Source organism: Anabrus simplex, chromosome 2 (assembly GCF_040414725.1).
Source record: "Anabrus simplex isolate iqAnaSimp1 chromosome 2, ASM4041472v1, whole genome shotgun sequence".
In the NCBI taxonomy this organism is placed as follows: domain Eukaryota; kingdom Metazoa; phylum Arthropoda; class Insecta; order Orthoptera; family Tettigoniidae; genus Anabrus; species Anabrus simplex.
Genome location: NC_090266.1, coordinates 63187000 through 63206204, shown reverse-complemented (window position 1 = coordinate 63206204; position 19205 = coordinate 63187000). Strand labels below are relative to the sequence as shown.

Genomic DNA, 19205 nt, shown 5'->3' with positions numbered 1-19205 from the left:
GGGGATGGTGGGTTCGAATCCCACCGTCGTCAGCCGTTAAGATTGTTTTTCGTAATTTCCCCATTTCCACACCAGGAAATGCTGGGACTGTACCTTAATTAAGGCCATGGCTGCAACCTTCCTAATCCCAGACCTTTCCCATCCTGCATCGCCAGAAACCTTCAATGTATTAGAGTGACTAGCATTTTTGTCTAAGTAGGGAGTTCATAGTATGAAGACCAGATGGCAGCGGTGAGCACTGAATGCTGTTGCTACTGTCTTACCAGTACATACTACACAGATGCAGTAGGAGCGGTGACTAATGTGCCGTGAATCAGATCACTGTATCGATTCAGTAACGTGAACAGAATCAAATGAATCGATTCAGAAAAATAAATCTAATATCCCATCACTACTGTGAAGTCAATAAACACTTCCTGCTGGGACATGGGCTCATCAAGCCAGCTGCACACAAATGATTACCAATTGTTTTCACCTAATGTGGGATGCAAATTTCAGCAACAGTGGTATTCATCTTCCTTGGACCACCTGAATAATGTGGTGATCATATTGCACAGTTGTCTGTTGGGTTGGTCCTGTGCCAATTCCATGATCGCACACCATAATCTGAACACGTTTGCTGTACATGTTATACCAGAGATGCAGATTGACCAGCATATGCAGCTACAGTACCTTGAGATAACCCACCCAAGCCCTCTCAAACTGCAACAGTTTGTAATACCATGCTCTTCAATCTTATAAAGGTATATGTTTATTTGGGACCACTTCACAGACAGCAAGTTAACTAAACTGAATAGTACTCCTTATACCTGGTATTTCTTTCCCGATGAATCATAGGGAGAGTGTTGTATGAACAGCCACACTGGCCTAAAACTAGCATCATTTTTCTATCTATAGGCCACCATTACATACCTTCAAAATCAACACAGAAGCTCAATTTCTCTCGCTACTGCACTTTCTAAATTTTAATTAATGATGAGATAGAACAAAGAATTCAATAATTCTAGAATCAATAGAAAGTGTCTAAGTAGTATAGTAGCCAACTTACAATATTATCACTTAGCCGTTGATTAAATTTTCCTGGATTCCAAGACATGTATGCGTTGACACCTTTTGAGCCCGAACCATCATTTGCACATTCTATCACACTATCGTCACCCTGCAAAAAAAGATCAATACCAATGAACAAATCGATAGTAAATGAAAAGAAGTTGCAACATTCAAAGAGCAAGAATCAAACATACATAAAAATATACCACAGGTAAAATTTGATGATTATCATAATCCTAGACCTGAGACAGCATAGCCAATAAAAGTAACAAGCACACAGGAACAAAATATTTTTCTATATATGACTTGATAAGCATTTGTTTGGTTTCTCTGATTTCTATATATGCCTATTTGCACATGTACGTTCCTTTCCATCACTTCAATCAGCTGTAGGATATCTTCCTACAGTAGACTCCCTCTAGTTTGGCTTTGGTAAAAAAAAACACACACACACACACACACACACACAGAGAGAACACCGCAGAGATAGATAACTGATTTCTTTTAATTTTTTAATTCTGCAGATTTTATGATGCAGTACTGTACTATAATGAGAGTTCCTTTTGTTTAAGACAGTCTGTGATGTTTATACGAAGTGTTAGAGTTTTTTAAATATGTTTTCCTGCATTTAACTTTCCACAACTGTTTATCTCTCATCGGGGTCAAAATTTAACAGTGTAAGGAGACATCAAAGATCAACTGACTTCGGGTGAGTATACTTGGTAAAGACACATTAACACTATTTGCAAGTTGCTTTACGTCGCACCGACACAGATAGGTCTTATGGCGACGATGGGACAGGAAAGGGCTAGGAGTGGTAAGGAAGCGGCCGTTGCCTTAAGGTACAGCCCTAGCATTTGCCTGGTGTGAAAATGGGAAACCACCGAAAACCATCTTCAGGGCTGCCGACAGTGGGGTTCGAACCCACTATCTCCCGAATACTGGATACTGGCCACACTTAAGCGACTGCAGCTATCGAGCTCGGTAACACTATTTGCCTTATAATTAGTTCTTTATTTATGTCCTGTATTTCACTTAAGCTAAATATTGGTTATTTATAGCATAGGCCCTACTGTCAGTCTGGCCTTTCATTAGTCCGACCTAGTGTCCAGTCCCAAGGTGGCTGAACTAGAGGGCGTCTACTGTATTCATAAGCAGATGCATTTTGCATCACCCAAAGGTAAATATTCCATCATTCTCTAGTGGACAAGGTTTTTCATTAGCAGGTAGTATTGCATACGTGAAAGACCTTGTGTGGTGCATTCAACAATAACAACTTAGCGATTTCCCTACCATGAAGAGCGAACGGTTCCTCGTAAGTGTGATTCTCTTTCACTTTCATTTACCTTGTGTGATTCCATTACCAAGGGCAGTTAATGTTTGCAGTTATAACCAACATATCCATTTCTCATTGAACCTTAATCTCCTCATTATGATTACCTTCCTACTATCGTTCGGCCTTGATCATACCTACTTTCGTTCTTCCTACCCTCTACAACACAGGGAAGATGGGGAACAGGGAAGTGTCACAGAGGAAGGATGAGATAAGGGGAAAGGGACATGCAGGGTAGAGGACAGGAAGAGGGAGGTGGAACAGGATTGTGACGGGGAGAGAAGAGACTAGGAAGTAGGTTCTGCAGCCATCAGGGAAGTTAATGCAGACCAGGGGAGAAGGGCATCTAATGAGGTGGATGGGGTTGAAGCTCTCCTGTTATGCACGTGGGGAAAATGTGTGGAGGGAAGGGAACCAAAGTAGAGTGTTATCCAAGAATTAGGTTAAGGCAGGCATTGAGGAAAGAAGTGTAAGGAGAAGTTATTCTTTTTTTCACTTGCTTTGTCACGCCAACACAGATAAGTCTTATGATGACAGTGGGATACGTAAGGGCTAGGAGTGGTAAGGATGTGACCATAGTCTTAATTAAGGTACAGCCCCAGCATTTGCCTGGTGTAAAAATGGGTAACTACAGAAAATCTTCAGGGCTATACACTGGGGTTCGAACCAAACTATCTCCCAAATGCAACATCTCAGCTGCGCAGCCTTAACCGCAGGGCCATCTCACTCAGTTAAAGGAGAAGGTGGTATTTTCCATTTTCTAAAGTTGGTACCAACAATGCAAGGCAAGCAGAAATAGGTACTAACATAGTTGATGGTGAATGGGTTCTAGTTTATGACAGTACAAGAGAACTTTTAAAGGAGCACAGACTGTTATCAATGAGATACTGACAGGAGGGTCCTGAATGCTTTAAGGGCCGCTTCACACTAGGCGACAGGAATCTGCGACCAGAATCGACTACAGAGTAGCTCAGGTGAATTCCGTGTCGCCGTGCGGTAGCCGGCCGCACTACTTAGCCGCCTTCCCCGGCCTAGTGACAGTTTTTATAACGAGTTCTCAGGCAGAGGAGTGTGTCTTGCTGCTCTTATTATTGTCAAAAAGAAAGAATGAAAGCTTCGCAGGTTTCATTTACAATCTATGATGAAAGATCGTTTGGAAAAAGGACTTTTCTATAAACTATCCCATGATTTATTTGATAATGGTACCAAGTTTTTTTATAGTTACGGTACTTCACTATTCTCTGTAGACTACCGAGAAGACGGTACTATAGTTGTTTGTACAGCATCATTTTGAAAACTGTTGATTTCCTTCCACCTTCATTTTTTTTAGTAAAATCAAGAACGCTCGCAACAAGGTGCCTTAAATATCGTTCTCTCCACAACTTAATTGATAATAAAAAAATTCCTGCCTGCCCTTGTATTGGCAAAATCTTCTCCATTTTCTTTCCAATCAATTGAGGTTGGCATCTGACCCAATTTTACGGAGCGATCTATTTACTATTGCGTGTGGTGTGTATAGACGAACAAAAGCACCCAGTCCTCGAGGCAGTGCATTAACCATATGAGATTAAAATCCCCGACCGAGCAAACGGCCACGCGGTTTGTGCCACGGAGCTATCATCTTGCGTTCTGGAGATAGTGAGTTCGAACTCCACTATAGGCAGTCCTGAAGAAGGTTATCCGTGGTTTCCCATTTTCACACCAGGCAAGTGCTAGGCCTGTACTTTAATTAAGGGCACAGTCGCTTCTTTCCCACTCGTATCCCTTTCCTGTACCCTTTTCGCCATTAGACGTATGTGTCGGTGCTACCTAAAGCAAATTGTGAAAAAAATTCCCAACTCATTTGGGAATTGAACCCAGGACCCTGTGGACCGAAGGACGCTGTGCTGAGCATACAGCAAAACAAGTCGGACATCAAAATCTCAATTATATTGAACATTCAATAAAAGTGTTGTCGCATATACTTGTAATCGTTTAATTACAAAGCTCGTTCCTTTCGTGGGATGTTCTTTCTTTAAAGTCGCTGAAAAACTGTGGCATTACTTCATACCATGTATTTCTTTTCTCAACTTCATTACTACAGCCTATTCTTCATAGTTTAAGTTCCAGATGGACGCTGCTCAGTTTATATAATTAAATCATTCATACTGAATTTAATATATTTATTTAGTACAGTTTGTAATACTCTGAAACGGAATACGCAACGGAAAGGAACTTTAAATGCACAACGACACTGAAGGATGTTTTGAATGGAACGCAAAGAGGACGAGTAGCTGGGCTACACAGTCGCCTAGTGTGAAGACTCCTATACAAAACAATGGTGTGAAGAGCGCCATTAAAAACAATGTTTCACAAGCACAGGCGGCTGGTCTCCGATTCCTGTCGCCGATTCCCGTCGCCTAGTGTGAAGCGGCCCTAAATGAGAGTATGGAGTAAGCATGTGGGAAACTGGGAGAAAGATTTTTATATCCTGATGGGTGGATACGAAATAGGTATCTATGCTCAGATGGCCATCACTTTAATCTCAAGGTGACAAGGTGATGCGTGTTCAGAGCAACAAATCCCCTTGGCCGTTATTCTTGGCTTTCTAGACTAGTGCCGCTATTTCACCATCAGATAACTCCCCAATTGTGATCACATAGGATGATTAGACCCTGAACCAGCCCTCAGATCCAGGTATAAATCCCAGACCTGACCAGGAATCAAACCTGGAGCCTCCGGGCGAAATGTATGCATGTCACCTATACTTTGTTGAGCCTGCCGAAGGAATATGATAAGTGAATATAGGATCAAAACATGGGAACCGCATATCTGGACAAAAGAATATACAAGTTAGGTCAGGATAAAGTGTTCATGCACACGAGTGCACCTGAACACTGGTCGAAGTGCATTTAGTCATATCTATTGATTGTTTTAATAATGTCTGGTTTGTTGTGTGAAAGTGCCCTCTGACAGTGACATGACACATTTTAATTAGTCTATATTATGAATGTAAATAATTTAAATTCTTGCAATGTCTGATGGTAATAAATGCCCCTCTGGCAGTAAGAAATGAAAATAAGAACAATAAAGAGAAAATTAAGGAGTTTTGTTTTAATTTCCCTAGATATACTACTTCAGCCTAAAGGAGAACCTGATATAATCCATGCATGAATTCAGAATTTCAGAATTGCACATAAATAAGGGGCAAACTTTGGCAGGGTTCATTGAACATCATATGGGAGTCATCTGATGAGTGCCAAACTTTAACACTTGATTCATGTTACTGTTCATTTCACTCGTGTTACTGGTTATGTAGTCTATTATGATCCCACAAAATGGTCCGAAAGAAGAGAAGTTTGTTATGACAAACTTAATGAAACAAGATTCCACTTTAGAGCGGAAAAGAATCCGACAGCTCTCCTAAGGATGATTCATTGTGCAATGGTGAAACTGTTAGGAGAGAATGGTCAGTTTATTCAGAAAGTAAAAATGTATTTTTATTTATTCTTTTTTTGTTTCTATTGGAAGCACTTTTCAAATACCTATTAACATGTCACTCGCTGAGACACTTTACTAGTTGTGACAAATCCTTGACACACCTGCAATCGCATCAGAAGTGAGTAGAGCTCTCACTAAGATTAAAATCGGACAATGTCGTTGCTGAAGCCCAACTCACCATTGGAAAGGCATGATTGAACAATTTATAGCTATTATTCAGTTTTGGCTCCATTAACAGGAACTTCAGACAAATTATATATCCACAACAATAGGAATTCCTTAAAGCTCGGTGAATTAATTGTAAAATTTGATTCAGTATTAGATGAAAATATAGAAGAATAACTTGTGGTGGAAATAAGTCATTTTTGGGGGAAAACATGCAAAATGAAAAATCACACTGATAATATTTGACGATTGAGTTTCCTGAATTTAATTTTTAGCTATCTCAATTGGAAGCCATATTTTGGTCATGCAAAATGAAATTGTTCACATTCTCTATCAACAAATTAAAAACCAAACCTTGTCTTTACTAAAAACTGGCTAAATAATACAGTACAATTTTGGACTGTTCACCAGATATTTCTGGTACTTAGCAAATGACAATAATTGTACATTTTGTTCATTTAGAGGACATGAGGGACCAGGGGTATGATGATGATCATCATCATCACCACCATCATCAATGTAAAGGAGAGCTCCAATATGACAGGCCGTCTGTCTGTTAGGTCATCAGCCCAGAGGCTGGTTGGATCCTCAAATAGCACCACCAAAGGTTATGCGGTTATAAGGAAACCGCAAAAACCAATGGCAGCACCAAAATGAGGCGTACTAGGCAAGTTGAGGAGTGAGGTAGTTTGCCATTGCTTTCTTCACTGGGTCAGCAAGTGCTATTGCAGCACGACTGACCCTATGAGCAACACCTTTCATAGCACTCAGATGCACTAGTCGTGCTCTGAATGTCATTACTCAGCACCACCCATACCCCAGCAGCTTCCATATTGTCACAGCCATGGATGAGACTGGGACTTCGGTGGAAGCTACATTTTACTCTGGCCTGTGCCAAGAGATGGATACAAAAGTACTGTATCCATCAAGAAATGGCAGCAGGCACATATGACAGGCAATAACAAATAAATGCAAAAGTAGATTCTAGATATAAACCTTAGGGCATTTTATGTTCCATGCAGTAGCTACAAAGGCATAAGAATAAGCCGTTTTCATTCTTTAGTTTGGTGAGAAATATTTACGATTTCTCTTCCGAATCAACTTAACACTAGGCTGTCTTGAACAGACGTTTATATACTCCAATGCTGCAGCTGTTAAGTACAACAAAATGGGGAAAGTAAGATTGACACCATCACTCCTCTTGAGTAGAACACATTAGGAGGTCTATGATGCACTGGTTGAAATGAAAAAAAATGAAAATACAGACTGAATGGTTGCACACAAGGCTGGCAGTGTAGCAAACTTTATACATGATTTTCAGTTTCTTAGTTCAGTGGTGATGGTATGGCATGTTACTCCATAGTAACGTCATCACCAAAACTGTACAATGCTTGAACACAGTTATTGTATTTTGAGAACTATCAACTTACTTGTAAAGCCAACACTAACATCAGGAATGATTAAATTTCAGGGTACTTAGTTGATGTGAAAGAACTGGCAATCCAACTAGATATAGAAAACCCTACAATAGGTACGTAGGTAGGTAGAAGAGAGAAGGATAAATAGACAAGATGAGAAAATAGAAGACCTGGAATCACTGTAAAAGAAACATACATACATACATACATTACATACATACATACATAATCATTATAGACTGTTATGCCTTTCAGCGTTCAGTCTGCAAGCCTCTGTGAATTTACTAAACGTCGCCACAATCCTTGATTTGCAACTAGTGTTTTGGCCTCATTTAGTTCTATACCTCTTATCTTTAAATCGTTAGAAACAGAGTCTAACCATCGTCGTCTTGGTCTACCTCTACTTCTCTTACCCTCCATAGCAGAGTCCCTTATTCTCCTAGGTAACCTATCCTCCTCCATTTGCTTCACATGACCTCACCACCGAAGCCGGTTTATGCGTACAGCTTCATTCATCGAGTTCATTCCTAAATTAGCCTTTATCTCCTCATTCTGAGTACCCTTCTGCCATTGTTCCCAGCTGTTTGTACCAGCAATCATTCTTGCTATTTCATGTCTTTTACTTCTAATTTATGAATATCCTGAGTCCACCCAGCTTTCGCTCCCGTAAAGCAAAGTTGGTCTGAAAACAGACCGATGTAAAGATAGTTTCATCTGGGAGCTGACTTCCTTCTTACAGAATACTGCTGATCGCAACTGCGAGCTCACTGCATTAGCTTTACGACACCTTGATTCAATCTCACTTATATTACCATCCTGGGAGAACACACAACCTAAATACTTGAAATTATTGACCTGTTCTAGCTCTGTATCACCAATCTGACATTCAGTTCTGTTGAACTTCTTATCTACTGACATCAATTTAGTCTTCGAGAGGCTAATTTTCATATCATACTCATTGCACCTATTTTCAAGTTCCAAGATAATAGACTGCAGGCTTTCGGCACAATCTGCCATTAAGACCAAGTCGTCAGCATAGGCCAGACTGCTTACTACATTTCCACCTAACTGAATCCCTCCCTGCCATTTTATACCTTTCAGCTTCTAAAAAAATAATAATGTAGTCCCTGAAATCCATATCATTTTCCTTATCCTCCTCATCATCATCATCCAAGAAGTCATTTTTAATTCAGCGCAAGCCAAAACCGAACATACAGTTGGATATTATTATTGTATTCACGCCAGGTGCCTAATCAGCTGTCTGCTTACTGAGTAACCCTGTAGGTACAAGAGAGAAGGATAAATAGACAATTTCAGTATGAGGGGAAAGATGAGAAAATAGAAATGATGTTAAGGACTGCTAGGGTGAGAGAGAAAGAAGCTGTCCAGTTTGTTTTAAAGCTTACACAAATGCATTTCAGTGTGATAATTCTTCTTGCAAATTGAGATCTTATCCTTGAGGAATAAATTTTATTGACAGGAGTGCCAGTATACTATAGGTAAAACATAACATCTATTTGTGACTAATAGATCTGAAGCAGTATTTTATGCCGATTTCTTTGTGGATTTATAACTTGACAAGCACTGTAGATGCTAGTGAAGAAAATTAATTTTGTATGTATCAAACCATTGCCAACTAGACAACAGAAGGAGAGGAAATGAAAAGTTTGATAGAGGGGATGATGTCGTTCTTCAGAAGACCGCCAGAGTACTTTCCGAGATTTGGATCCACATATGCCTAAATGAAAAGTATGCAAAGACCCACTCGTTTACTCTAGCTTTACTGCAAGCAAATCATGCTTTGGTTTTCTTAATTAACTATGGAAAATTTAACATTCCATGTTTAAAGTTAAAGAACTATGTAATTTGGTTTTGTGACTAAATAACAGGTCTAGTTAAGCAAGTTACAGATGCAATGCATGAAGAAGTATCAAATGATAAAATTACTAATTAGTGGTACTGTATTTGATTTTCCGATAGTGAGGATTACAATTTTGAAACCTTACAATTTTGAGGTTTTGATCATAAACTCCTCATTTCAAGTGCAAACAGACATTTTACTCTCCTTGAATGTCTTCAGAAATGTTACATATTAATTATTGTCTATGTAGTTTGCCCCAGTTGGCGATTTGAGTTCCTATTCGCAATGTATTCTGATTTTACACTTCTGTGTTTCTGACCATAACGGGTGAATCTTTATTGATACTTCATTTACAGTGAAGGTGTCATTTAATGGAGGCAATGAATTTTTTGATTACTGAAATAGCAAACAGAGAGAATCTTGCTTCTCTTCCTGTCCGGAAATAGCAAATTACAATTTCTTTCTCGGAACTGGATCTACAAAAAGCAGATGAAAAATAACCATTCCTACCTCCTTAACAGTGTCTGATGAATAATTTGAGATGCAGCAATTCACTATGTTCACAAATTTTCTTTTTAAAAAACATAGGAAGTCATTTTTCATGTCCTACTTCACTAATGCCAACAGCAGCAAATTACATCTCAGTTAACAGACATCTGTCAAAATGTGAGCTTTACAAGTCCAGTTTTTATAATCAAAATGGAAGCACCTTTCCAGGCTGTGTATATTCCATTGGCAACAATCGATGATGATGGTGGTTGTTGTTTAAAGGGTCCTAACATCTAGGCCATCGGCCTCTGGCAACAGTCAAATATAGTCATATCTGTAGATTTTATTAATATATGTGATGAGAGTATAACTTACCATAAATTTATCATCTGAGAGTCCTACAGCAACGTACTGTACATCAGTCCCTTTCATTTCAAATTCATAGTAAGAACCTTTAACAAGGATGGAAACAAATGCAGGACAGTCCTGCATTTCCACACAATCTGGAGAACTTCCAAAACAAGCCTTTGTTTCACCACAACCATCGTACACAGGATCAGCCCTCACAGTTGCCTGTAAAGAAAAAAGAGAGCAGAATAATATAGAAAGAAGGTGAACTTGCAAAATTTTAAAACATTATAATCACACCCAGAAAGGAAATTTTGTTAACAGGTGAACAATGCATACAGTGGAAGAAAGTAACAATATTGTTGAGAATATAGTCCAAATATCTTTTAACAAAATTTGAACTTGTATACGAGAAAAAGGGTCTTATTTTTTGTTTAATCAGTAGCCTTCCATTTGTTTCATTACCTTTCATGACAAGAAGTTACTCTCACAGTTAAAAGAACAATTAACATGATACAGCTGAGAGTTAAGAATGGCTCCAGAAGTAAGGAGAGACTGAAGAAACTGAAGAGGAAATTGAATTTAACAAAAAGAAAGTCAGCTAAGGATCTGGCTGTCATATGCATTTTAGTGAAAAATGTGAAAGTATATAGAGGTACCTTAAGGCAGAAACAGTTTCCAGGAAGGACATTCCCGGGATCATAAATGAAAATTTGCAAGGATTTACAGGAGGCAGAAGTATTCAATCATGAGTACGTAAAGACAGTTGGACAAGGATATGTCTAGGTTGAGGTGGTAACTAATATTAACGAAGTACTGAAATTTACCTACTATAAGATATTTACACAATGATACAAAAGTGGAAAACTAGGAAAGTGGCTGGAAATAAGATTTCTTGGCAAATACTAAAAGCAATGGATTGGAATATGGTGTCATTATTGAAATACTTGATTACTGTTTGTAGAAATGGAAAGTCGCTACAGTAGCCCCTGTGTACAAAGCCAGTCAGTTGGACGTATTGAACAAAAGCTCTGGGAAAGCATTCTTTCTGATTACATTAGGAGCAATTGCAAAATTACTAACTGGTTTGACTGAAGGCAGTTTGGTTAAAGAAAGGTTATTAGAGTGAAGCTCTCAACTTGTAGGATTCTAGCAAGATATAGCAGATATTTTAGATTCAGAGGAAGGTCGAATGGACTGTATCACACTGACCTATCTAAGGCTTTTGATATAATATTATTATTATTATTATTATTATTATTATTATTATTATTATTATTATTACTATTATTATTATTGCTTTTTACGTCCCAATAACTTTAATAGTTTTTCGGAGATGCTGAGGTGCCGGAATTTAGTCCTGCAGGAGTTCTTTTATATGCCAGTAAATCTACCGACACAAGGCTGATATATTTGAGCCCCTTCAAATACCACCGGACTGAGCCAGGATCGAACCTGTCAAGTCTGGGTCAAAAGGCCAACGCCACAAGCATCTGAGCCACTAAGCATGGCTGAGATACTGTAGATCATGGGAGATTACTGTTGAAAATGAGGGCTACTGAACTACACAAAAAGGTGATTGAATAGGTGGCTAAATTTGTAGAAAATAGAACTCTAAAAATTAGAATAGGTGAAGCGTTGAGTGATCCTGCAGGGGGGTTTTGCGGGGCAGGATTATTGGACCTTTATATCTTCTCTACTTCTCTTACCCTCCATAACAGAGTCCATTATTCTCCTAGGTAACCAATCCTCCTCCATTCGCCTCACATGACCCCACCACCGAAGCCGGTTTATGCATACAGCTTCATCCCACGAGTTCAGTCCTAAATTAGCCTTTATCTCCTCATTCTGAGTACCCTCCTGCCATTGTTCCCACCTGTTTGTACCAACAATCGTTCTTGCTACTTTCATGTCTGTTACTTCTAACTTATGAATAAGATATCCTGAGTCCACCCAGCTTTCGCTCCTGTAAAGCAAAGTTGGTCTGAAAACAGACCAATGTAAAGTTAGTTTCGTCTGGGAGCTGACTTCCTTCTTACAGAATACTGCTGATCGCAACTGCGAGCTCACTGCATTAGCTTTACTACACCTTGATTCAATCTCACTTACAGTACACTATTACCATCCTGGGAGAACACACAACCTAAATACTTGAAATTATCGACCTGTTCTAGCTTTGTATCACCAATCTGACATTCAATTCTGTCGAATTTCTTACCTACTGACATCAATTTAGTCTTCGAGAGCCTAATTTTCATACCATACTCATTGCACCTATTTTCAAGTTCCAAGATATTAGACTGCAGGCTTTCGGCACAGTCTGCCATTAAGACCAAGTCGTCAGCATAGGCCAAACTGCTTACTACATTTCCACCTAACTGAATCCCTCCCTGCCATTTTATACCTTTCAGCAGATGATCCATGCAAACTATGAACAGCAAAGGTGAAAGATTACAGCCTTGTCTAACTCCTGTAAGTACCCTGAACCAAGAACTCATTCTACCATCAATTCTCACTGAAGCCCAATTGTCAACATAAATGATTGATTTTAATAATCTACCATTAATTCCATAGTCCCCCAGTATGCCGAACATCTTTTCCCTCGGTACGCTGTCATATGCTTTCTCTAGATCTACGAAACATAAACACAACTGCCTATTCCTCTCGTAGCATTTTTCAATTACCTGGCGCATACTGAAAATCTGATCCTGACAGCCTCTCTGTGGTCTGAAACCACACTGGTTTTCATCTAACTTCCTCTCAACCACTGATCGCACCCTCCCTTCCAAGACGCCAGTGAATACTTTGCCTGGTATACTAATCAATGAGATACCTCGATAGTTGTTGCAATCCTTCCTGTTCCCTTGCTTAGAGATAGGTGCAATTACTGCTTTTGTCCAATCTGAAGGTACCTTACCAACAATCCATGCAAATTTTACTACTCTATGAAGCCATTTCATCCCTGCCTTCCCACTATACTTCACCATTTCAGGTCTAATTTCATCTATTCCTGCTGCCTTATGACAATGGAGTTTATTTACCATCCTTCCCACTTCCTCAAGCATAATTTCACCAACATCATTTTCCTCCTCCCCATGAGCTTGGCTGTTGGGAACACCACCATGATGATTTCCTTTTACATTGAGAAGATGTTCAAAATATTCCCTCCACCTCTCCAGTGATTCCCTGGAATCTATTATGAGTTCACCTGAATTACTCAAAACACTGTTCATTTCCTTTTTCCCTTCCTTCCTAAGATTCTTTATTACTGTCCAGAAAGGTTTCCCTGCTGCTTGACCTAGCCTTTCCAGGTTATTACCAAAATCTTCCCATGACTTTTTTTTGGATTCAACAACTATTTGTTTCGCTCTGTTTCTTTCATCTACGTACCAATCCCTGTCTGCCTTGGCCATTGTTTGGAGCCATTTCTGATAAGCCTTCTTTTTATGTTTACAAGCTGCTCTCACTTCATCATTCCACCAAGATGTTCACCTTTTCCCATCTTTACACACAGTTGTTCCTAGGCATTCCCTTGCTGTTTCTACTACAGCATCCCTGTATGCCACCCATTCACTTTCTATATCCTGAACCTGCTTACCGTCTACTGTTCGAAACTTCTCACTAATCATATCCATGTACTTCTGTCTAATTTCCTCGTCCTGGAGATTTTCTACCCTTATTCGTTTGCAGACAGATTTCACTTTCTCTACCCTAGGCCTAGAGATACTTAGTTCACTACAGATCAGATAGTGGTCAGTATCATCGAAAAATCCGCGAAAAACTTGTACATTCTAAACAGATTTCCTGAATTCAAAGTCTGTTAAGATATAGTCTATTATGGATCTGGTACCCCTAGCCTCCCATGTGTAGCGGTGAATAGCTTTATGCTTGAAGAATGTATTCGTAACAGCTAAACCCATACTAGCACAGAAGTCCAGCAAACGCTTCCCATTCCCATTAGCTTCCATATCATCCCCACATTTACCAATCACCCTTTCGTATCCTTCAGTTCTATTCCCAACTCTCGCATTGAAATCGCCCATTAGCACTATTCTATCCTTGCTGTTTACCCTGACCACGATGTCGCTCAATGCTTCATAAAACTTGTCAAATTCATCCTCATCTGCACCCTCACATGGTGAATACACGGACACAATTCTTGTCCTAATTCCTCCCATTGACAAATCTACCCACATCATTCGCTCATTTGCGTGCCTAACAGAAACTATGTTGCGTGCAATGGTATTCCTGATAAAGAGCCCTACCCCAGACTCTGCCCTTCCCTTTCTAACACCCGTCAAGTACATTTTATACCTTATTATCTCCCCTTACCCGAATATCACTTACTCCTAGCACATCCAGATGAATCCTCTTTGCCGACTCAGCCAGTTCTACCTTCTTTCTTCCATAAGCCCCATTAATATTGATAGCTCCCCATCGAATTCCATTTCGTTCGCCAAGTTGTTTCCAAGGAGTCCCTCGCCTGTCAAATGGGAGTGGGACTCCATTACTCCCATAGGTCCGAGGCTTGCTTAAAGTGTTCTGAGCTCGGTAAATTCATGAAGCAGGATGCTGCCCTACTTGCACATAGTCCAAGTGATTTGTTAAAAATGAAGCCATGTTTTCCAGTGTTGACTTAGTTAAATGTAGCAAAGGCTTTTCAGTCTGTCAAACACATAGCAAATACAATGTAAATTAAAACACTAAAAGCATATCTGTAAAAATATCTTATTTTAAGTGATTTGATAGAATCTGAGGATGTTCTTGTAGAACGAAACATGTCATTCTTTGTATGTTAGTGTGTGTTTTACAGATATGCTTTTAGTGTTTTAATTTACATTGTATTTGCTATGTGTTTGACAGACTGAAAAGCCTTTGCTACATTTAGTCCAAGCGAGGATCTCTCCTCTAACGGGTTATGGACCACCGGTGAATTGTATAGTCCTAGCCGCCTGAGCACAAGGAGAGCCACGACTCAGAATATGTCCAAGATGCCCACTCCCTTTCCATAGCAACTGGTATCCCGACTCTCAGGACCACTTACTAGGCCACTCAGCCGTTGCCCATGGTTCACGAACTAGGATGTGACTACAGTAATCCACAAACATGAACCATTAAGAAAATACTAGGTAAATAACTGATAGGGAATCTGCCACCTGGACAACAGCCATAAATGCGGATCAGTGGTGATTGACGATTGATTCATTCCTTTCAAATAGTTACATGCAATTTCCCACATACCAAGATGCAGCCTGGTTGAGGCAATTACTACTTAATGTAATAACTTAGAAATTTCAGTTGTCCACACGTTATAAATTTTCCAAGCGAATTGCTTTGTATGCGTCAAAAGATAAAATAAGCGCATGTAGAAAAAATTCTTCTTGTTCTTCCCCCCCCCCAAGTTTTAAGGATGATTCCATAAATAATGCACAAGATTTTATTTCATTTTAATTTAATTTAATTTAATTTAATTTAATTAATTTAATTAATTAAATTTAATTTATTTAATATGCCTTGTATAGCAACACTAAAAAAAATTAACCATTGCGGGAAAAATACATGAGCGAATAGTCTATGAATTTTACACATCGATAATGAGGTGTAAAATCATTAAAATGAATTTATAGATATATTAAACAAAAGAATGAAGCTTTATCTAGATGGCTGTGAAGAGATCTCTGACATAGTTCGAAGTAAACTCACGAGACAGAACGACAATGCAGGCGTGGCACAATGCGTGTCAGACACGTCACTCCACAGCAGCAGACTGCTACTGCATGACGTTTGCTGCACATCACTCCACACTGTCGGGTTAAGGTTAAAATCCTTGCCCCAGCCTGGAATCCAATCTGGGGCATCTTGGACCAAAGGCCAGCACACTAAACATTCAGCCATTGAGCCAGGCTGTAGGTCAGGTGAGATAACACTTCCCACCCATATTCACACAGGTTAGTGGACAAAACATTCCTGACGTGCAGATTGATGTTGTCAAGGAGGAGGAATTGCCAAGAATCAAGCAACTGAGAAAAGTTTTTGTGCATTTCTCTGCTCAGGTTTGCATTAATACACTGCTGTGACACTTGTTCTACAAGGAACTATTGGTCATAATGATTCCTCGATGATCATAACCAAAGATAATTTGCTTGAACTTTGATTGCACTCGACAAAAGATTTTCTGTTCATGTGAAATAAGTTTTCCGCTCCTTAGACAGTAATTTCAACTCCTGCTCAAAGTCATTAACCCAAATTTCATCAATAGCAGTCACTGGGCACAATACTTGTTTCAGAAACTTTGCAGTGTATATGCATTTCTGCTTCTGTTCAGTAGTCAAGCAGTGAGGGACCCATTATTAACAAATTTTACCTCTTAAATTATTTGTCAAAATACAGAACACTGACAATGGTGAAATCCTTGTGGCTTCTGTAATTTCTTCACATGTTATACGGTGATCCCTCACAAGAACACCCACCACGAGTTTCACACTTTGTTCAACTGTGGCTCTTTTTGGCCTTGCAGATCTTTGCTCACCATCTGTACTAGCACGGCCAACACATAATCCATGGTGGATATGTGCAAGGTTTTTATGTACGACCTCTTAGTCAATATCATAGCACCCAACAAACCTTCAGGCTCCATTTTCTAGCTCTCATTATGTACACACAGGTAATGCTATGGACAAAATGAATACCCGTTTGTGTTGCTCAAGCCTTTAACTGCAATTGGTATGTCCATCACTAATGTATGCAGTACTACCAACCTATGCATTATTTGTAGAATCTACTTGAAATCTGGGGTTGGCAAACTGATGTGGATCAAGCCCTGTTTTACAGCTTGATGCCGTTACCAACTATAACCCAACGTGGGAGGGTTGTATTCACTGTTGCATGTTTTTGTAGTGGTTAGTAGTGTGGTATGTTCGGGATAGGTGAAGATGTGTATTAACACTATCACAAACACCCAGCCCCAAGCTAAAGGAATTAAGCGAACATGGTTAAAATCCCCGGTCCAGCTGAGAATCGAACCCATGGCCCTATAAAACAAAGGCCACACTGCAAATATGACAGAATATGCACAAATATGCACTTGAATCCTAAATATACAATGACGTCCAAAATAATATGCTAAAATATGTAGGCCTACTATAAATTCTGCCCTATTCCTTTGATTCCAAGAGATTCATCAAATCCCAGCATTTGGTTTAGACATAACAACTCTGTAATGACTTGCATTTGCATATAATTCTCAGGTCTAGTTATAAATGATAAGATTCTATTTTAACACATGGGTGACGGGGTCCGAAAGGAAGCTACTACGCCCTGTTGACCGGATGGTTCAAGCCTGCAAGAACAAATTTACACTGCTGCACTCAAACTCATGTAACGCGAAAACTATTCTGGCTATCGACCTGAAACTTATGAACTACAAACTGGATTATCTTTTGAGAAGCCACTGACTGTATCTATATCTACTTCTACTACATAATACAAATGCCATCTATACTCGACTTGTGTACATCTGAGTCTCTGCTGTATTCCAACACACAAGATTGTTGTCCACGATTTGGCATAGAAGGACCAAAAGCACTGTCAGAATCACTCACATAATTAGAAATATAAAATTCACTGTCTCTAGTCACATCTAATAACCGTAGGTATATCTGACAACCAGTCTGCACATAATTAACCACAGATATCCAGATCTGTTAGCAACTGCATGCGGTGCGCCATGTTGACAGCTGGACTGAAGCTCCAAGGAATACCTTGACATTTCCAATATTATTTTGTTATGAAGGTTTAAAGAAAAGAAGATGGAGCAATAGCTGCCTTATACTATTTATTCCATGACTACACCATTTAAAACTAATAATTTTGCCACCAGATTGTAGCAGCGATCAAGGAAACATGAGGTACATAAAAACGAGAATTCTCATAGCCAAGAAACTACGAAAATTCTCGGGGCCCATCAATGCGTTAATATCACTAGGTTAGACTATTCCATTATTATTATTATTATTATTATTATTATTATTTAGTTGCTACTAGCAATAGTGTATTAGGTTAAGACTGGTTGGAATGGAATGGTGTATGGCTTTTAGTGCCGGGAGTGTCCGAGGATTTGTTCGGCACGCCAGGTACAGGTCTTTCGATTTGACGCCCCCGTAAGTGACCTGCGCGCCATGATAAGTGTACCAGGAGGTACACCTCAAATCTGCTCATTTAAAAGAAGCACCTTAAAGAACGCTGTCTATCTAACAAAACTTGACACAGCTACGGCATGAAGTTGGGGCATTGACCAGAAGATGTCACCGTTGAATTATTGAGTAATGTGTTATTTTGAAGTTGCCGAAACTGTCTGTATTTATTTGTTTTGTTTTGGCTTACGTCAAGAAGTTTGAACTTTTCTCCATAGATGAAAATGAAAACCTGAAACCTGTTTTCCAGTCCTTGACCAGGTCAGAGATGTAATGAATGAACTAGTTATAGGCTATTATTACAATGGGGTTGCCACTCCCAAGGTGATTATTAATGACTGATAAATGGTATGAAATGAGAATGAAGAGTGTTGCTGGAATGAAAGATGACAGGGAAAACCGGAGTACCTGGAGAAAAACCTGTCCCGCCTCTGCTTGGTCCAGCACAAATCTCGCATGGAGTGACCGGGATTTGAACCGCGGTATCCAGCGGTAAGAGGCCGACGCGCTGCCGTCTGAGCCATGGAGGCTCCCTCTCCATAGATGTCCTTGGAAAAAACTGAGGTCACGCAGTCTGATGTAAGACAGAAGAATTAGTGATTTAAAGAAGTTTTATGTTTATAGGTTTTCACAACTAAATTAACTTTCATTTAATTTGTTATTTCAAGGTTTGCAACACTTCCTTCTCAGTCTGCCAGCTTTTGAATCTGGCCAATCACAAATTTTCAGTATTTTTCAGCCAATCACTGGCCCCTTGTAACTTTCAAAACTAGCCATTAAAAATAAGAGGGTGTGTCCAGATTTAGTCCAGAACCATCTCGAACTGTCCCCTCGGGTATATAAGCTGCGGCTTTTACAGCTACCTTGTC

General features: G+C 39.5%; 1 protein-coding gene across 4 annotated transcripts in view; it reads right to left on the bottom strand.

The window, feature by feature from the left end:
• LOC136863862 (putative ferric-chelate reductase 1 homolog) overlaps window positions 1–19205 on the bottom strand; it is a 526743-nt gene that overhangs the window by 53736 nt on the left and 453802 nt on the right. For all 4 annotated transcript variants that reach the window (XM_067140219.2, XM_067140217.2, XM_067140218.2 and 1 more), the window contains 2 exons: window positions 10172–10369; window positions 1049–1159 (listed from right to left, as the gene is read on the bottom strand). In XM_067140219.2, coding sequence (XP_066996320.1) covers window positions 1049–1159; window positions 10172–10369 — 309 coding nt within the window. The remainder of the gene's footprint in view (window positions 1–1048; window positions 1160–10171; window positions 10370–19205) is intronic.